Source organism: Odontesthes bonariensis, chromosome 10 (genome assembly GCF_027942865.1).
Source record: "Odontesthes bonariensis isolate fOdoBon6 chromosome 10, fOdoBon6.hap1, whole genome shotgun sequence".
Classification (NCBI taxonomy): domain Eukaryota; kingdom Metazoa; phylum Chordata; class Actinopteri; order Atheriniformes; family Atherinopsidae; genus Odontesthes; species Odontesthes bonariensis.
The window spans coordinates 16440410-16461704 of NC_134515.1; the positions used below are offsets into that span (position 1 = coordinate 16440410).

At 38.6% G+C, this 21295-nt stretch overlaps 1 protein-coding gene across 3 annotated transcripts in view; it reads right to left on the reverse strand.

The window, feature by feature from the left end:
• Positions 1-238: 238 nt before the first annotated feature.
• Positions 239-21295, reverse strand: part of cntn3a.1 (contactin 3a, tandem duplicate 1) — a 101318-nt gene continuing 80261 nt past the window's right edge. For all 3 annotated transcript variants that reach the window (XM_075476495.1, XM_075476496.1, XM_075476494.1), the window contains exons 13-23: positions 16143-16318; positions 12829-12946; positions 12304-12462; positions 11969-12118; positions 10821-10891; positions 10190-10424; positions 9548-9663; positions 9169-9355; positions 8154-8266; positions 2425-2593; positions 239-1652 (exon numbers count right to left, since the gene is read on the reverse strand). In XM_075476495.1, the coding sequence (XP_075332610.1) occupies positions 1561-1652; positions 2425-2593; positions 8154-8266; positions 9169-9355; positions 9548-9663; positions 10190-10424; positions 10821-10891; positions 11969-12118; positions 12304-12462; positions 12829-12946; positions 16143-16318 (1586 nt within the window). In that variant the 3' untranslated portion in view covers positions 239-1560. The remainder of the gene's footprint in view (positions 1653-2424; positions 2594-8153; positions 8267-9168; positions 9356-9547; positions 9664-10189; positions 10425-10820; positions 10892-11968; positions 12119-12303; positions 12463-12828; positions 12947-16142; positions 16319-21295) is intronic.

A 21295-nucleotide genomic window follows, 5' to 3' on the forward strand; every position in this document is an offset into this window, starting at 1 on the left:
CAGTGCTAAAGACCACACCACCATGCAGCCCAGGATTGAAAACCAGCCTTAAGTGGATTTAGGCTTTTTATGTCAAACTGAAATTTAAGAGGACTCTGTTAAAAATGTGAAAATTATACAAAAATATTTAAAAGCTTAACCTGAAATTGCATGGTCTGTTGAAACTTGGCACTTAGATTTGAAGTACGCGTACCTTGGGGCACTTGTAAAATGAGGACAAATGAGAAAAGTGGCATTATCTTTATTAAAAGCAGGTTCAGACACCCTCAGCAAAGTACATACACTGACGAATCTCATGCCAAACAGCGGCTGACAGTGAAATACTGTCCTTACTGTGTAATGAGCTATGTTAGAGAAGTCAGAAATCACTGTCACTAACTGTATTACAAGGCTCATCAGGAAGGACATGAGAGAAAAAGCCTGTTCTTTCTGAGCCCAAAACACCCCAAAGACATGATCTAGAAATTAGCGAAACTGAAAAATCACAAGAAAGCCAAAATACAATATGGATAAACAGAAAAGGGAAAGGGTAATAAATAAAACCTCTCTTGAGTAATAAAAATAAGGATTCGAACCATAAGACTTAAGGCTCATCTGGGACCTGAGGATTTTATACATACGTGCCTTTGCCACACACTTGCCATGGATTAGGGAGGAAGGTAAGATGTTGATTATCCACACAGGTCAGCTGTTTACAATGGAAGCCATAGAAGGATTGTACAGGCTAGAGCAAGTGGAGCTGAACCTTTGTTGATGCCGTACCTTGGTTCTAGTCAGTTTTGTGGCAACATGTAATGTCTAAAATAGGAATGAAATCCAGGCAAAGATAGAAAGGTCCCAAATTCTGGTTTGTCACAAAGCAATGACGATTAACACAAGTTTTTTTTTTTTTTTTTAAATCTTTTTCTTTTCTTTACTTCTCTTTATTTATTTTTTTTATCTTTTAATTTTTCTTTTTTGGTAGGAATGAGTAAGCGCTGGTCCTCCTCCAGTGCAGTTTCCTAAAAACAATCCAAAAAGAGCAGGTCTTCTGGTTTTTAAAGCAAGCTTCAAAGCAACTTCTTTCACATAAGCATCTAATTCTTTTAGGTCTCCTCAACTCCCAGTTATATTAAAATCCAACCATCTAAGAAAGGTTCAGAAATACATACAGTACATATTTCATAACCTTTGAACAATACTCATACAGTCCCACTGAGAAAACACATACACGTCCCAGTGTATCCTCTAAGGTGAAAACCATATGAGAGTATCCAGTGGTTAGAAAGGAGGCAAGAAAATAAAGAAAGAAAAAACATTTTCAAAGAGACTGCAGTCAGTCGGGTCACAGTGTCCTTTCAGCTCCATAAAAGCAACTTCTGAAAGAGTCGGTTCCTTTCAGTAACCACTTAAGAAAGGTGGAGGAAAAGAGTTTTCCTCGCAAAAAGCTCTTTGTAGAGAGAAGAGGAAAGAGACAGTTGGGTAGGGAAGGGAGCAGGTGGAAATGTGGCCTTCAGCCTTGTGTTGTCTTTGACCTGCTGTTTTTCCTCTGAATAAGCAGCTGTAATGTCTGCATGTTTGTCATAGTATCACTCTGGCTGTGATGATTAAGGCTGAAAGGTGTACCAAAGCCATTGCTGCGGACTCCGAGGCTGCTCCCGTAGCTGTGGAGCCTGAAAAACATAATCAAATCGGAATTCAACAGGTTTTTTTTTTTTTTACTGGTTTTCCTTCTGTATGGTGTGGTCCAGAAATATATGGAAAAATGACCTGTTTCTTTTAGTTTGAATACACATGGACATGAGACTTTAAATAAATAGCCAGAATAAATAGCATTAAAAATGCAGTCAACACAAATAAGTGCTGCATGGTGTGAATACGTATCTGCATCAATAGATGGCAGTAGTACAACTCAGTTATTGAGGCTTTTAAAGCGCTGGACAAGTGAGGCAGGCGCCGCAACAGACATATTTTGATAAAAGGGAACATCCATTCTCAAATAACTGGCTTCTGGCAATTTTCCGTGCTGTTTGATCGTATATATATCCTCCCCAATTCATGGATAAGAGATTGCATTAACAGCCACTGTAAGAGCAAAATGTCCTTTTTGAAAACTAACCAATAAGCACCATTTAACAGGGAAAATGACTCATAGAGGAATGCTAGATTAGGATGTGTTGTATTTAGAGTCTTTGGTTGCATTTTTAGACTCATGTGGTTTATTTAAATGCAATAAAGTCACAGTGTTTATTTGCAGGCTCTGGGATAACATAACAACCGGAAGAAGTGCAGACAAGTGAATTTAATGTAAAATGAGCAAAAATTAGGTTTTAAAAGCAAAACAGAGAAGAATTATCTGTAGTTAGAGCTCATTTGAGTCAATATAAATTCTCATAATCAGAGATAAACATTGGTCTTATATTTCATGTGTCAAGACTGTCTCACCTTCAATCTTGGGGATAGTTATCTGACGGCTGCTGATGCCTTCCCCTCCCTCACTGAAGGGTTTGATCTGGATCACATAGTCTTGGTTGACCGGCAGCGACAACTCCAAGGACGTGTTGTTGGTCTCCACCACACTGGGGCGACTGTGCTTGTCCTGGCTGTACATCACCTGCAGGAAACACAGCGTGAAAGATTGTGTTATGGCATAAAGTCACTTCAAACACAATGCATGATATGAGTGCTTTTCTTGCCTGATGCAATGGCAAGAACATACAAGTCTGAACTCCAACTTCACGAGATGGAATGAGCTGTCTGAGAAACTAACAAGGATGAAACTTATGGTGTAGATATCCGCACCTGACTGTGATGAATCACCAGTGGAGCGGGTGCAGCAGAGGAAAAGCCCATAGACTATAAAGCTCCATCAGCCCTCTCTTATCTGCTGGAGCTTGGGCTATTGATGCATTTGTAAACTCACTAAACTGTGTCTTTAATGTGCAATGCCAGTAGGTGACTATATCCAGATGTTGAGATTTTCAGTGTGATAAGCCGAAAACTGATGTTTATTGGTCTTATATGAGGTATGCTTTTCAAAAATAATAAAACACTGAAATGCATTCCCTGAACAAATCATGACACCCCTTTCACTTAAAATCACATTTTTAATTTTGTTAACATGTCCATATGGCATCTTTTATAAGCTATAAAACATATCACAAGAGAAATAAGACATCAACGTGGCTGAGCCTTGGAGCTGTAGCATAAGGACAGTCTCATAAACATGCATTCTGACAGCCAGAGTTTCATATGTAAACAAACAAAGGAACAAAAGGAACCAAAGGAGCAAAAATGTCAGAACTGGGGATAGGTAACAAAGTTTATCCATCATTAGCAAAACAATATTAGCTGTCTGTTAACATAGCGACATTGTCAAGTCGAAAAGTCAAGAGTTTCTGGCCTGAGGGAGAGCATCTGCAGCCAGGCAAGAGGTAGAAATAGAGGTGGGGCTGATTTGCATATTCACACACATCAAATAAGGCAAAAGTGTAGCGTTACATCTAAAGCATCTTCAGGCATGACAGGATTCATTTCATGGAACGAAAAATGAATCAAGATTAGTTGTGATGGGTTTAATCAAGTCTCTAAAATATCTGCTGTGCCATGAGTCCTGCTAATTGAAGTCAAATGTCAAAATTTGAGAAAATGACCGTGCAAATATTCTATTTCCTACATAAAACCCTTTTACAACAACAGTCAGCAAAGTTTCTTTGTTGGGTTTGTTTGCTGAAACTACAAGGCTAAAAAAGGGATGAGATGTGGGTTAGAGTTATAAAGGGATTGCTATTTTAAGAAAATGAGAACATTTGTTTACCTCGTGAGGCAGCTGGATTCTTGTGAGATTTGTGAGATCAAGATCACAAGAGGATCCATCTTGCTAGGCTAGAAGTGTTTGTTTCTAGTTAAAACTCACCATTTTGGAGCAATCAGCACTTTAAACTTGGAGCTATGGGCGGATTTCAGATGTGACAACAGCCAATAATCCTGATCCTTTGTCTGATTGGTGTAAGTTTGCTTGTATCTTCTAGTGTTTTAGATGGAGACACATAAACACTTCATCATCTGTGTAGAATTCTTTAAGGGACAGGACTTTTTCTAAATTATTCAGAAAATAATGTAAATCTAATACATTTCTTAATCCTTATCAGAATATCTGTTGATGTCTCATACAGAATGTGACATGCACTGTGCTCAGGTAGAGTTCTCAAAGCTTCTAGGGTGTTACATTGATTTTGGCAGGCATGAAATTTCCCGCCCATATGCAGTTTATATGTTGCCAGCGAAATTAGATTTCTATGTACATATTGCCTTCTTAATACATAAATATTCAAAAAAATACAAACATACATCTGAAATCTTTAAGTTTAATTATTATTATCATTTTTTTTATTTTATTTTTTTATTATTAACTTTATTTGTTATAGAGGGACAGTGTACACTAATTGACATTTTACAAAGAAAATGTAAATGCACCCAATTATAGCCAAAAGGCCAGTTTCCATTGGTAGTCCCCCTGCCAGAAGGAGCATGGCAAAATTACTTATTAATTAAAAGAACAAATTACAGCAAAAAAGCAAGCAAAACAAAAATAAAACAATTACAATACATATAAAAAAACCCAGATGTGTTACACATCTGTCTACAACCCACCCAAACCCAATACACACACATCCACAAAATAACCCCCCCCCCCCCCCCCCCCCACGCACGCACACACACCAGAGATCCACACGCGCCCACACGCGCCCACATGCGCCCACATGCGCCCACACACACACACACACACACACACACACACACACACACACACACACACACACACACACACACACACACACACACACACACCAACAATCACACCCCTCTAATCTCATACACTAACGCTGACAGACTTGGTTGTCTATCAGCCATTTCTTTAATTTTAATTTGAATGAACTATAAGAACTGGACTATCTTATGTTTTGTGGGATTGTATTCCACTCACCAGCTGCTTTATAAGTGAAAACTGACTGACCAAAAGTTGATTTCTTGTAAGGCACTGCACAATCACCTCTAGCAGCCCATCTAGTAACACTGGTTACAGATGATCTAAATTGCAGTAGGCTGCAGAGCGGTGGTGGAGCTAAGCTGTGTCTGATTTTATGTACAAGACAACAATTTTTAAACATAACAAGATTGTTATGGAAGCCCATTTTTAAGATAGGGCTTTCTTCTCCAGGTTATTATACAATTACATGCATAGCTCAGTGAATTTAAACACATGGTATAATTTTTTCCCCAATGTTGATTTCAGTCCCTGGATGGATGGATCCTGTCACCAAGCTATTCACTGCACTCCGAAGGAGCTTCGGTTGACGCAATGACAAACTGTGATTGTGTGCTACAAGCCACTGAAAGTAAAAGGTTTCAGAGCGCAGCGATACCACTGTTACGTTCTGCCTGAAAGGGCTCGTCTTCTGTTGGTTATGATATGACAATACTGCAATTTAAAGTTACACATGTGATTATAGGATTCATTTGAATCTCAGCTGTTTCATGATCACATTGCAAATCTACAAAATTGCAAGAGGATACCTGAGATGTTAAAGAAAATGTTACTATATGGTTCCCAGTTAGTCACAACGAGATGTTTAATCTTGGACAGACGAAGCTATTATGAGTTACATACAAGACAAGTGAGATGTGCGGAAAAAAAGGTCGGAGATGGAGTTTTTAAGAGAAAACATTACTTTGATAAACACTGAATGTTTGTGAGCAAGACTTCCAGTACCGGCAAGTGACTTTCTCATTTCGAATGTCACATTCCAACATTCTACAATGATATGAAATATTTTTGTTCTGCCAATTTGACACATGATAGTTATAGTTAAAACTGCAAGACATTATTGGAGGATTTAAGTGAATTGATTAAATACCATGTAGAGGAGCAATACGATTGACACTTCCAAAAGTGAAATGTATTTAACAAAAACTTTTAATTAGTGTTGAGACTAAGAAGAGTCTGAGTGAAATATAAACTAGTTCAAGCATAAAAAGATAGATTTTCGTTAATCCATAAGATTGAAATTTTTGAGAGTGTAATGCTGCGTGTGCACCAAGGGCGACCTATGCTGCCTGGTAGCAGAGGTGGAGAAGCTTCCCTTGAGAATTCACTTTGGTAGCTTTGTTCGCTCGTGACGTCACATTTAGAATGTTCAATTTTTAAAGTGTGCAGCACCCCCGCTCTTTTGAGAGGAACACGATCTTGCTTCAAACAAAAGACTTTAACAACTGGCTCTTCACTTCGGAAGACGAGTATAGTGTCAAGACCGGATAGTTTGTCTCGGAAAAGCAAGAGTCTAATATGAAGTATTACTATCACCTGGTGGAGGCACTTAACACGTAAAAAACACCATCAGCATTAACCAAACTCTGTTCTTTACTCATCGTACATACACATACTATATCATTTTCAGCAAGCATGCCAGGCTGTACTCGGATTTTTGAGATCTATAGCAAATTCACATCAGTAACATTAAACAACATACACGTGCATGTTCTACATTAAAATTAATTAAATAAATACGTAGCAACTAGGAACCAAAGTTTACACGTCTGTCTCCGCGAACCCCGCGGATTGTCGGACCCCTACAATCTGTGGATTGTCATTGGTTTTCGCCAAACCGCATCATAGCTCATTACCATAATATTAGCTTGAGTTTAATCGCTGGAATCCGCTCTGGTCGCTCAGTTCGCTTCGCCCCTGGCGAATCCGCTCTGGTCGCCCAGTTCGCTCACGCTCAATAATGATTTCCGGCGCTCAGGTAGCGTAGGTCGCTCTTGGTGTACACAAGGCATAAGTTGCCTGCTTTGCAGACATGTCTGACTATGTTTATCAGACACGTTGATTAAGTGCACTAAGTCATTACTAATCTTCATAGGAACCTTGATAAGTACAAGAACATATTTGATTGTAAAACAAAGGAAATCATTTTTCTTGTTGCAATCCGAGATACAGTCTACCGTTAAATTACTTACATTGTCATGGAAGCCAGATATTTAAAAGCCTTTAATATGTCTGCAACAGCAACATTTATCATAATGATCAGTAGAATAATTTACAAGAACTGAAGTGCAGAGAATGATTTACAATGGACATGAATTTTTTATGATGTAAATGTATATGTATGCTTTCCAATTTCTTGTTTTATTATAAAACACTTATCCGTCTTGTCATTCCAGCTCCAGCCCACATTTCTCCAGCTCATCATTCCCTGCTTATGGCCTCTTGCCAACCCTGCTTCTTCCTGACGCTCCATGGTGTCTGCGCTTTCAAACCTCGACTCATTTCTTCTAAACCCTCTGCCAGATTGCCATTGTTCTCCTTCTGTGTTCATATTCCGCTTCCAAGAGTTTCCTTGTGATTCACAGATCTGCCTTATTTCTTGGTTTTTAATTCCTCATTGGCAGAATAGGTCCCCTGTGTTGGATTGATCTTTGTCGATGACCTTTTGCTCCGTCAATGAAGACCTTCCCCCTGGAGTGTCACTCTAAGACCAATGTGTTTCTCTGCATTTGAGCCAGAAATGTTACATTCTTTGTTGGTATTTAAGGGATTCTTAATCTCTCCAAAAGGTTCCTGTAATGTGACTTAACGTTCTGCATAACTTTCTAGGAAGGTGATGCAATGAGCTATGTAAGACCACAAAAGAGTATTATAGGTTAAACCTGTAGAGGTTCTGGTCATTTTGCCAAAGGTCCTGCAAATGTTAAATGAACACAGAGTCCGCTAAATGTTCCCAGACTTTAAATGCTACCTGATCCACCCAATATCACCACACACTAAAATGACTAGAACGTGGTCCAGAAATGTTCAGTGAACAGATATTTTTCATAAGCCAGTGCAAAAAAAAAATGTGCTTGGTTATCCTAAACTTTACACTATCTTACAAAATGAATCAGGGCTTCTTGCATTAACATCACTGAGAAGTTTATCGATACAATCAGAGTGCATGGAGTAAAAACTGGCCTAAACAACAAGAAAGAAAAAGATATTTCATTGTGCTCACATGGAATATGAGTCTACAATCCCTTGTTATTTTACAATCTATAAAACAATTGACTTGTCAGCTCTGCAGTGGTATTGCCTCACTCAGTCTCTATGGGAGAAGTGGAAACTCTCCATTCTTTACCTTATATCCTGTGACTTCTGATTCATTCTCCAGGGCATGCACCTGGTCCCACCTCAGGATGACCTTGGAGTTGGAAGTGTTCCACATGATTTTGACTGGAGCTTGACTGGGAGCTGGAAGAGTGTAGTGTAGTACAAGATGAGCAGGGGGAGAAAAACATTAGGTGGTCCAGTCAATAAACAATCCAGAACCAACTCAGCATGAAGGAGATTTCTCATCATCAGTTTATCATCTCACTGTTAGGTGGAAGCAGTGACTCCACAAATTTGTGTGTGGGCGTCTTACGTTTGGAGGTTATTGTTAGGGGGTGGATGGTAAAGTGATGAAAAGACACAGAAGAATGTTTTTTATGTCAAAGCTATAATTCAACAATTTATCTTATTAGCCAGCACAAGTATAAAATGCTCGAGTTCTAACAAACAGGTCTTTCTTGTTTGTATTTTGCCAAAACATTAACACTGATGCCAGCTGCAGAGTATGTGTAGTGCATGCATGTCACTAAAAAAAAAAAGACAACTAAAAGAATTTTGCAAGATTGATCTCTCTGTCAAATCATACAGCATTACAATAAATCAAATTGGTATTTACATTTAAAATTGGGCATGTCTGTGAAACAAAGTGTAATGTGACATCAGTCGGTTTGATATAATTTACGATTGTGAGACGTCAGGAAACTAAGCTACATTTCCGGCAAAGAAGAAGAAGACAGAGTAGATTACATAAGAGTAGAACTGGAGTATACAGTGTGGGTCAGAAAATAGCTTTAACAATGGCTTTGTTAATATTTTGAGAACGATAAAGGCTTCAACACATTTTAGGTCTCAGGTATATACAAGAACATTTGGTTGGACATGATTTGAAAGCAAAAGCTGACACAGAAAAAGAGGCTGAATAGACTGTGCCCCAAAAGCCAGATTAAAATGAGGAAGTATCAACAAAAGAGAGCAAGGAAAACAATACTTAGAACAATAGAAAAGGACATTGTCACTGGATATTTTTTAAGTGGGGTCCTTACGTGGTTTCTTCGTTGTGACATTGACTGTGCTGCTCTGTGGACCTACTCCCGCACTGTTATAGGCCCGTAGAGACATATAATAGGTACTGCTTCCCTCCAGATCCCTGATGAGTACTGAAGTTTTATTCCCCACAGTCCTGATGACACTTGCTGTATCTTGATTTTCCTTCTCGCCCCAGTACCGCAGCTAAAAGCAAAAAATAGCAAGGTTACATTCCACAAAGTTTTTATTGAATTTCACAATATAAATGTGAACATGGAACCTGTAAGACTTTCATGAACGATAGTTTAATACAATTAAATGAGTTAATAATGCCATGAGCTGTTGGCACCGTCCATTATATTTGTTCAAGTCAGATTGTGTGGGCATCTGTTTGACCTCGTAGCCTAGGATGCGTCTGCGATTGTTGCTCCAAGCCAGCGGCTTCCAGGTGACCTCTACCTCAGATGCTGATATACTCCTCACCCTGAGCCTCCCAGGAGCTCTGCTGGGCTCTGAAACAAACACAGAATAGTCAGAAATACATGGATTCACTACACCCACATCTACTGCATTACTTATCGAATATCCACCTGCTCCATCCAATTTATCTATGACATTGTATAAGGAAGTTTTCCCTGGAAATACAACTTTACTTGCTGTGTGGTTTTGCCTAGATCCCACAACCTGTATGTATCTTTATGGATAATGGCAAAAATGATGGAAATAATGTTATTTAAATGTTTACTGTCATCATGCAGTAACGCTTAAAAAGATTGGGATTAGTGTCTACAACCCAATAACCCAGGAGCACAAACATAAACACAAATATTGCTCCAGTGAAATAGCTAGAAAAGCTGTAACAAAAGATTTTCCTTCATGTAGGATCAGAAACAAACATTCCAGTGAAAACTGGAAACTGGAGGACTGGAACTGAACAAAAACAGTAACAGTTTCTGATCACTGGCGCAGAGCTATTGCCGTATATCCCCAGAGCTAAATCAACGCATGCTTTACTGCACATTTGCAATATTTACACACCTTCCTCTGCAGAGTAGATAGTGGTCACTGGACTGAAAGGGCCTTCTCCCTTGTTGTTGTAAACGCCAACTTTGACTTGGTATGGGGAGAAGGGGGGGATGCTCTCATTCTTGAAGACATATCTGGAAGCATCTGGAGATGTGACAGCTGCCTGCATCCAGCCCTGTGCGCCGAGTGGGCGGAAAGCCACCACATATCCAAAGCCAGGACCACTCTGCAGCTCCTCTGGGACTGGCTATGGAGGTATGAAATGATTCACAGATTACTCCAGAGGGACAAGATTGACTGATCTTAAAAATATTACAGAAATTAGATTTGCACAGATTAGGTCACGTAAGGCAATAGTGCTGAGGGCATTACTGTACGTACAAGCTATGCATGAGCTTATCGTCCTGTCTGGTTCAGTGGCTTTATGCTGATGAGAAATAAAATAGAACTATCCAAAGAGAGATAGAGAGGTATCCCTTACATTTCCCAAAGTTTACCAAAATCATGTCGAAACCACACAAATACTCCAAGTCAATGCTACATTGTGTTTTACAACAACCACAATGTCAACCAGCACCTTGTGTACATCTTAGAAACATAAGAAAATTGTGCTTTGTATTTCTTTTGAATAAAAACCACTTACTTCCCAAGTGATGACCAACTCTGACCGTCCTCCACCACCACCGTTCACCTTTGCTGGAGTAACCCTGGGAACTAAACAGGTCAAACACATTTGTTTACTCAACTGTCCGCAGTTCTAACTGAAAATAAAGAGTGTAAAGTTTTCTTTACAATTATAGAAAAATATGTTTGTATTGAATGTTCTTTCTTATAATTTTTCTTAACTTGACTAGAACACTAATCTATCTTTGCACGCTCATGACATTGTTAGATATGGAATGGATACTAAAAAAGAAACATATTCATATATTTTCTTCTTTATGTTCACTCAAGTGTTTTCAAACATACACAGCAGTGTCCCCAAAGGGTAATAGTATACATGATGTATATGGACCGTAAGGTGATAATACTCCTAGCAGACACGGCTTCTGCTGACACAGCACAGTTAAATGTGTCCTCTTTGTTGAAATTCTCAACATTTTATAAAGAGTGTTTTCTCTTCACATGTTTTTTCTAACCCACATCTCGCCCTATGACTGCTGGGATGGCCTCCAGCCCCTCTGCGACAATGAACATGCTTGTCTTTGATTAGATACAATAGCCATCTTTGAACACTGAAATCTTGATTGGTATTATGATTGTTCTGGAGCAAGAAACAAGGATGATGTCAAAATCTTTTTCACACTGGTTCTCAATTGGAATTTGGGACCGGCTAGTGTACCCAGCTTAAAAAGAAACACAGTATAATCTTTCTGAAACAGCAAATTAAAGCCCTGCATTTCTTTAGAGAGTGGGCTGTTTATTGTGAGACTAAAAAATGATGTTGCTACTGTGCATTTAAAACATTGTGTGTGCCCTGGTGCATATGTATAAACTTATATAGGTTTACGAATATACATATGCATACTTGTATGTAGTTAAATACTGTATAAAAACTCTACATAGATGGCATTTCCACAAGAGGGGTGAGTGAAACTCACAGACTGAAGACACCTGGCATCAGAAATCGTGTTGATTTATCCATGTGCTTTATAAAATAAGCGGGTACAATAAAGTTCTTTTTGAGGCTGCAGTGTTGAAGGTGGGGCTCGACATATCATGTGCATAAACAGAAGGGTATTACTATCAGAATTAGCTGCAGATGAGATGTAAGAGGCTTCTGATACATACGCATTTCTTTGGTGCGGGCTTTTTTGGAGGGTTTGCTGGGCTCTCCTGTCCCTATGCCGTTGGTTGCCAAAACTCTGAACTCATAATCCACCCAGGGACTCAAGTCAACGACAGAGGCTGACAGCTGCTTCCCCCTTAGCAGTTCAGGAACTGAGACACATCACACAAATAACATTTCATCAAAGTTATGCAAGATCTGCCACTGACAGCTAGCCAGGCTGTTGATGTGTTATTTACTGTCATCTCATTAGTGGTATTTGAAAAGGATACCAGTCACACCCCCACAGTCTTTTCATCACAACCTACACAAAATCTCCTCGATGAATACAGCCTACCAGTGGTAACAGCTTGCCATCCAAGAGAGAAGGGCGTTCTGGCCTGGATGGTGTAGCTGAGGATGGGGCTGTGGTTGTCCCTCGCAGGTCCCCAGGATACAGAAGCAGAAGTCTCAGTCACCTCTGTTACCTGGCAGTCCACAGGTGGGCCTGGAGGACCTGAATGAATTATTAGTTACAGTTCACATGCACAGAATGATAAATGGTGCTAAGATTAATGAAGACAAAGGGCAGAAGGAGAGACACAGAGTGGGTGGGGCATGCTTAGAGCTGATGTATCAGCTAGATTAAAGAGAGAGCATTGGGTTTACCAGTGCTAACACTTTTTGAAGAGAAGTACTAAATTATGACCAGACCAAACCAAACATTTTACTTCATGACTGGCATTTATCAAGAAAACGTAAATGACAAACACATCTAAAGAGTGATGAGTTGTTTAAAATCTAAATGTTCTCTTTTCTGTCTTCCGATGACAATCTGCTCTTATACGTGAAACAATTTTTTCCCCGTTTGGGGCATCCTTACCTCTGACAACCACATCTGTGGCAATGGACACACTGTCCACTTTGGTCTGAACAGCACAGGTGTATTTCCCGGCATGCCTCAGTTGGATGTTCCGGATCATAATGTCCCCAGCCGACCTCTGTTGGTGCATAATGGAAATAAAAAAAAAAACAACCAAAACATAAGAAACTGTACATTGGCAGAAATTCAAAATTGCAACAGCAAAAGAACTGCAAAAACAACTGCAGCGTCACACGGATTTATGTTGCTATTCAGTTTATCCCATTAAGGAGGAGAAAAATACAACACAAGTCCAGGTATGCACCCAATTAGTGCTGCTTGTCATGATCACTTATGAGGACAGATCTATAAGAGCTCTTTCAGCTCTATCCCTCTTATTCTCCCCGATTCCATTTACTCCACAGACAACCATTCAATGCCAAACACATTGTTAGCTTTGAACTTTAAAGCTACAACTAACATTAGGCCTCATGCATGAGGTGAAAGTGAGGAACTGTGAAGCAAGATGAGACTCTATAACAGTGGCGGCTGCTGACTTGTAAAACAGGGGAAGCCCATATTACACGTTCAGGGTTGTAGTGGCTCGTGGCATCCCAAAGCAGAAGATAGCAAAGTTAAAAAGAATTAGTTATAGCTGTGTCTAGTATGACAAGTATGCCCAGCAAATACAAAGAAAGAAGGTATAGACTTTGAAAATTCAACACAGCAAGGGCAAAATCAAGTATGATCGAATCTAAGGCCTGTAAATGGATGGATCTGTGGCTAGATCAGAATCTGTGGAGCATTTTTCCCTGTCATAATGAATACTTAGAGTTTGATGGTGGTGGTAAGTATTCTTTAAAAAGGTAACATTTGTGAATGGGCAGCATGAATTCTGGAAGGAAACAACTAAAAGTATGAGTGAAACTCCGACAGCACTTTCACAGACAACCAGTCTCTTTCGTATCCGCTTTGGGACTGAAGTTCCAGCGTGCTTCTCCCCGCTTAAAAATTGGGCTGCCACAACATCTCTCATGATGGACAAACACTAACTCCAATCATCACGACACAGCCCCTCATATTGACACGCCCACGTCTAATCTACCCACAGAGATGCCGAGCAGCCTCGGAAGTGATGAGTTTTTGTCGATTTAGCCAATGATGACCTAGAATTGTAGAAAAAAAACTTGACTCTCCCGCCCCCTCCTGAAGCCTGGCTGCTAGTGGCGGCTTCATAACATGATTTCCTCAGTGAACGGCGGCGATTTCAGAACAAATCAATTCATTAAGCTACAGGACAACATGTTGTAGTTATGAAAGTAAATGCAGTATTGGGCATATCTTGTGTTTTGTGAATAACTGTTTTATCGTCAATTTAACATTGAAGATGTAGCAATTTCGCCAGAGAATGGGAGAGGCTGTCCGGCTTCCCGTGTTGTCTCTGAATAGCCGCGGCTGACCTATAAGTACTTTAATGTATAATCAGGGACATTTAAAAGAGCTAAAAAGTTATTCATTCTTTGATACGGCCAGCTATCATTGAAATAATATAAATGGGAATGGAATGGATCACAGAAATCCCACTGGCAAATCTTATATACAGCAAGAAAAAGGAGCGAAAAGCTTCTACAAAGCTGATATAATCACTAAGACGGTGAGAAGTCCTACAAAATACTGAAACAACTGTCTATATTTTAGGTAGAGAACAAAAAGTAAACACCACTTCACGTCACATCTGCATTTATTACACAAAATACTCACAACATATTGGTGCTGTCACAATTTGGTGCATGAAAAATTACATAAAAAGAAAAAATGTTTTTCCAGGATGGATACTAATTCTCGTAATTCCTCAAGAACAAATCTTTGTAACACCACTGTAACACTTGCAGAAACGATTAACTCTACAAAAATCCAAGCAGGGTGTCTGTTTGGAGCTTCAAAATGTTCTGTGCTTAACGAAACAAGAATGTTATGTTGACACTAATGTTGATGAAAATATTGCTGCTGCTGCAAGCATGCAGGTCTCCTGCTATTCATCCATCCATTTTCTATACCCGCTTCATCAAACTCAGGGTTGCAAGGGGGGCCGGAGCCTATCCCAGCTGCCATTGGCAGTGTTGTCACCCTGGACAGGTTGCCAGTCCATCACAGGGCCACACAGAGACAAATGAGATAAACAACCTTGCACGTTCACACTCATTCCTGGGGTCAACTTTAGAGTCACCGACGACTGTAGTGAAGAGTAGTGAAGGTGATAATTATGAAAATATGTGAAAATAACATTAGCCTATTATTAATAACTGGGCCAAGCCAGTTTATTGGCAGTAATGCTGAAAATGAAGAACCCACACTCCCCCAAAAAAGCTTTGTTCACAAAGCAGTGGACCTGGATGAAAGATAAGTAAAGTTTGTGTGACCATTTAAACAGTACCACACTGCCAGCGAATTTACAGGTAAACTGCACTTACAGGAATTAATTTTATATCTAAAAATAAATGTTCTTGGCCAATCGAAAATGCTATTGAATCCGATTATGAACATTTAACATGAGAAAAGTGAGTTTTGTCATTCTCAGAGGAATATGTACATATCAGGCATCTATTAGGTTTGTAGTAATGCACAAAAACACAATGAAATAACCATTAGGGGCCTTTCCTTAATTTAGTCTGTCAGTTTTTTGATATACAATTAACTTTCCTGGAGAACGGCCTTAACATAAACGTACGTATCTTTGAACATTGATTGAAACATTAAACCATCTATTGTTTGGATTAGAAATATATACAGAGACAATGATGAGGTTAGAATTGTTACTAATAACTGTGGGCCCATTGTTGAAAAAATTAAAGAAGATAAGTCAAACCAATGTGATTCATCATGAGCGAGTGTTAAATCTTTAGCCGAAATTAAGCTTTACAGAAATGAGGCTTCAATATGCTGCAAAATGTTATTTTAATTGAGCTCAAATTGTTTCACTATGACTCAAAACTAAAACAGTTTACTGTGTTATTAATAGGTTACATTACAATAAACAGCAAGGGTCTAAAAAAAAAAAATTGTTGTTTGTATAATTTGGGCTTTGATTTAATCTTGTTCTCAGATGCTGAAAGCTTTCATGGTAAAAACAACAGCACAAAGTCACAGCTGTCAAGGAAACACAAACGTTCAACAGAACATAGAAGTAGTTCTATTCAATTGCAGTAAATGTTACTTTCAATACACAATGTCACAATGAAAATTCAAATGTTATTTAAACAAATCTAATCATGAAATAAACTAGTATCTTATATTTCTATAAGGTCTTCACCAAAAGACAAAGAAGATGAACTTACCCCACCGACTTTTTCAAAATAAGCCCCGTGGCTTCCGAAGTGGATAAGCTGCTCGTTGAAGAACCAGGTGAACTTGAGGTCAAGAGTTGGATCGTGTGAGACCTGACAGGGCAGCACAATGCTTTCCCCCACGGTCACATCCAGGTGACCAGCTGGACTGGTGATCACAGTCGCCTCTGTTATTAGAGACACAGATTGAGAAAGGTACGTCATGTTAACTCAAGTCCTTCTCACACATGACAAACGTGACTCCATCGGTATGTTAATGCGATGATGGTCTTTAGTCAATCAGACATTGGTCACTTTTTCATTTAACTTCCTGAACTTTCAGTCAGAAATGTCTGCAGCTGAAAATTTCACCTCTTCACATGAGAAGCTCACTGAATAGTCAATGCTTTTCTTGTGAGGGTTTCGTTGTACTACATCAAAAGTATAGTTGTCATTAACTTAGGAAAAACCTATTGTTCGCTTCAACTGAGGACACCTTCTCCACAAATCACTGCTGTTTTTCAGAAGAGAAACAGCACCACCCCACAAAACTGTAATTCCTTATTAAGTTATTTTTTTCTTACCATGTTGCTCTGCCATACAAGTTCAAATCAAGCCGAAAGGCTAAGTGATGTTGGAGCAGAGCAGTTATAAATATCAGAATATACTGTAGTTAGACAGAGAGCGGAAGCTTTATGCACAACTCCAACAATTTAAAGATGTTTTCTCTCATTCACTGGGCTCATGCTGGGAAAAAAAAAGGTACTCAGGGCAGCAGATTATTATCGAAGGTAAAACTTCAGAAGAGAAATGTTTGGACAACGGTGTCATTCATGGCATTTAATGATACAGTATGTTGGATTCCTTTGAAAAGCTCAACTCACCACTGCTGTCTGTGACTGCCCTTTATGTGACTGCAACGGTTCAAACCCGTGCCAGGATGAAAGTGATATGTGAATGTTATTTGGTCCAGCTTGGTCAGATTGCTGTTATGTTGCTGTAAATGTTAAAAGCAACAGAGGGTAATTTACCCACGACAGCGACATGTTCAGTTGACAGCAGCTTAATGGAATATACAGTACTGCATATGTGTAAAGGGGCTAGTGGCTTACCTCATTTAGACTTAGTATACCCTCTTTCAGACTATTCTACTCTGCTGTACTGAAATTTTTTTTTTTTTCTGTCTTCTCCATGAACTTTGACAAATAATTAGAAAAAAACATTCCACATTTAAAAACAAATCCTGTCCTTTGTCAAGTCCCACCGGTGCTGTAAACCACACAAAACAAATTAATTTTGAGTCAGGCAGTGACCTGATATCTCATTTGTTTCTTTGAGTTTCACAACAGCATGGAGCTAGAGATCACTAAACAGAAAAAACGAAAAAAATGAAAATATCCAGCACCATTACGGCAGATCAGTTCTAAGTCTATAATTTGGCTGTTTGTGGGAGACAAAAGGGCACCCTATTTCATCATCTGTGTGCTGTGCATCTACATAATCTTTGGTCGTCTCGGCTGGATGTCTCGCTCAACAATAGTGCCGTGTGAGGAATTCATCTCAGGCTGAGAAGCCTATACACCGGTACACTGTGAATTATGCATGCATGTCATAAGCATCTAATAGACAGGCAAGGCAATGCAGTATGTCAGGGGGAGTAAAGGTCTATATTCAGCTCTGTCAAAACAAGCCAGCTTGTTTATGCCGCCCCACCCCTAAAGAAAACAGACTGGACTTGGCATTTCATTCTAAGAGACTCTTACAGAAGTTTGGCACAAACTGTGAAACGAGGGTGGAAAAACTTTCTGCTTACAAATGAATTGCAGAGCTGTCAAACCCGTTATGAAAGGAAAAAAATTCACAAATGGGCTTCCAAAATTCTCTACAGTATCTAAAGTGAATGGGAATTCTCATTCCGTAAACCAATGGAAAAACAGGTTGAGAGAATTGTATTTATTGCATCTATCAAGGACAGTGTAGAATTGACGTTAAAACTTCTATTTTGAGTAAAAAAAATTTAATAATTCAACAGCGATATACAAAACTGGAATTTTGAAAACCAGCACATCATTTTGGTCTAACAGAGCACTGACTGATTATTTGTTAGGAGTTATGAAAGGACTCTATTCTCTCTCTTTAACTATGTTATATGTCAGTTTAGGTGTTAATGGATTACCTCTTTTACCAACTGATAACTGAGCAGCTGTTTGGTCACGTAATGTTCAGTGGTTAAGAGAGCTTTTTTCTGCCCGCATGGAGGAGGAGGGATAGTATTACGACACTCAATTACGTGAAATTAAAACATTTGATTGACTGAATACATCTTTTTAGTAATCCACAATTTTATGTGTCGAATAGTTTTTTTTTTCCTGCTTTCTATCATTAAAATGGAACATTACAAATAAAATAAGATACTGTCACATCAGGTTCTGATTCTGATCAGAGGCTATTTTTTGCTGTTTTCCATTTTGTGCACAAAAAATTTGATAAAAACGACAGAAAAGAAATGTGGATTACATTAAACAAATGTATTCATCAGTTACAGCCCTCACCAACAGGCAAAAAAAGAAAAAAAAATACAATCCCAATTCCATCAAAACTTAGGATGAGGTGTAGACTGTAAATAAAAAGAGAAAATAAATATTGTTTTTTACATTTTTATGAACCAATATATTGACTATTGACTATTTTATGAAGATTATTAATTCATCATGTTTGTGATGACGGCAGCACATTAAAAAAAAAAAAAAGTTTGTATGGAGTGTTTTTTATATACACGTTTTAGAGCAACATGCTTCCATCTGGACAATGTCTTTTTCAGAGCTTTGCATATTTCATCATCTACCGCAACAGCATGGCTTCGTTGTAGAAGAGGCAGAGTGCTGGACGTCCTGAAGTGAAAACATTTGGCGCTTCATGAAATTCAAAATACAACAAAGAAAAAAAACTTGGTGTCGAGCAACGAGAACCCCTTTTTAGAAAAGAACAGGAAAACCTCTCCCAAAGGTCCAGTAACTGATAAACCACATACTGCATCTACTGCATCACATGTTTATGGACTGTTGTTAAAAGAAGAGAAAGTGATACGCAGTGGTAAACAAGACCATAAGTAGTTACTGCCATCTACTTATAGAGGAGACGATATATTTCATTAGATAGCAAAATGTCTCAATTTCAAAATTTGATGTGCTTTGTATGTTCTGTTGTAATACAATATTGGTCAATAGGATTTTCAAATTATTGCATGCTGTTTTTAAACTACACCATGTCCCAATATTTTTGGTATTGGCTTTGTATATATCTGTTGTGTGTCTTCGCAAATAATAATCATTGATCCAATGACCTATCAAAAGCAGCTGTTAGCATATAGTGATGACTAAATTAAATTCTGAATAACTTATATTTTTTCGGAAGATACTGTACAGACAAGAACAAAATCTCATTGTGGAGAATAAATTGGTTTATCCTTTCCCTCCACATCTGCCCAATGTCATTAACATGCACATATACATACACAATTATACATATTATTGGAATCCTATGTTGGAACAGATTATGGCAGTAAAGAGGCTGGAAAAGGGAGAAAAATTGGACTTATATATAAACTGATTTAACAAAACAAGCATGGCTATGAGCCATTGTAGAAAAGCTTATAAATGAAACATCGCATCACATTTAGGCAATGGGCATCGCGTCTAACTTCCTGGACCCACTGTCAATCAAGCAACATCCTATTTGTTTAGTTTCCCCTGACTAATAATTAAGTGACAAGTCCATCTTGTTGATGTCAGTTTCAGTCAAGGTTAAGTGTTGTTTTTTTATTTGTTCAATTACAACAGTGCACCTATCTCATCTACGCTCATGGTCATCTCTTTGATTCTATACGTACAGTTCAATTAAAAGAGAGGCTTGGAAGATGACATGCTTAAGTAGTGATGGGTCATTCAGATGTCTGGCACCAGTCTATGGTTATTTCATATTCATCCTGAGATTGACTGTCAGACATAAAAAAAGTTATAGAGTGTTTAACAATCTATGAATCTCATTTGGGTGTAAGAGATGGAAGTGTATGCAAACAGGCAGTTTGCAATTGATCATTCAGTTATGTGTTGACTTTTTTATACATGTGACCAGATTATAACAAAGCAGGCTACATTTGAAACACTTATAATGATTGTAATGTTATCAAACTATGAGCTATTGCTCGTCGACATGATGATTAGGACCAAAGGACACAGTTGCCTTCATTATATATTATATAATTACATTATATAACTTATATAATTTCCCTTTGAGATAAATAAAGTATTTTTCATTCATTCATTTCAATCAGTAAGTCCAAAACATGAGATGTTTTTGGACCACAGGAACTTTTTCAATATTCTTATTGACTATAGGGAAAAGTACCCCACTTTTTGAGTCCACACGACGAGAGATGTGGGTGATTTGAAGGTCTTTTTCAGTTCCTGAAACTCAAAGTGGATACTTTATCAGCCAAAGGGAATATAGGTTTAGACAGCAGTGTCCTATAATTCATACATTTTTGGAAAGATCACAATCACGAGAGAATCTATCTTGCCAAGTTCCACGCTGTCCGTTTGTGGCTGAAACACAAAAGTTTGGACAAATACTGACAGATAAGTTTGCTTGTGGCATAGACAGACAGGTGCTGCACTCAGTAACTTGAATATTTTCATTAAAGTGCCTTCCCTTTTCTCAAGGTTGTTTTGATGAACTAACCAGATAGTTTTGCGAAAGATACCAACAGGTGTGTCAAAAAAATAAAAATCAAACAATGCCCATAGAAACAACAGTTGAAATGGTGACCTTAAAAAAAACTAAACTAAACAAAGAGGAATGGATCAACAGTGAGGTATTTTGACTCGTTCACCTACTCTGGGTGGCTGTCAGGACAGCGGAGCATTCTTCTCCACAGTGTGAATGGAACCAAAGAAAAGCCCCGAAAGGTATTAAATTCTTCAGGGAGTTCACCACTCCCCATTTCCCTTTGCAAGGTCTGTTTGGTTCAAAAGCATCAACAGATTGAAACCAAGTGCTAATTGGTTGTCACACTGACCTGAACATTGTGTGAACTGAAACAGAGAGCCTGATGATAAAAAGAAGCTGGCATCTAAAGTGCCTTTGTGGAGCTTAATAACCTCATT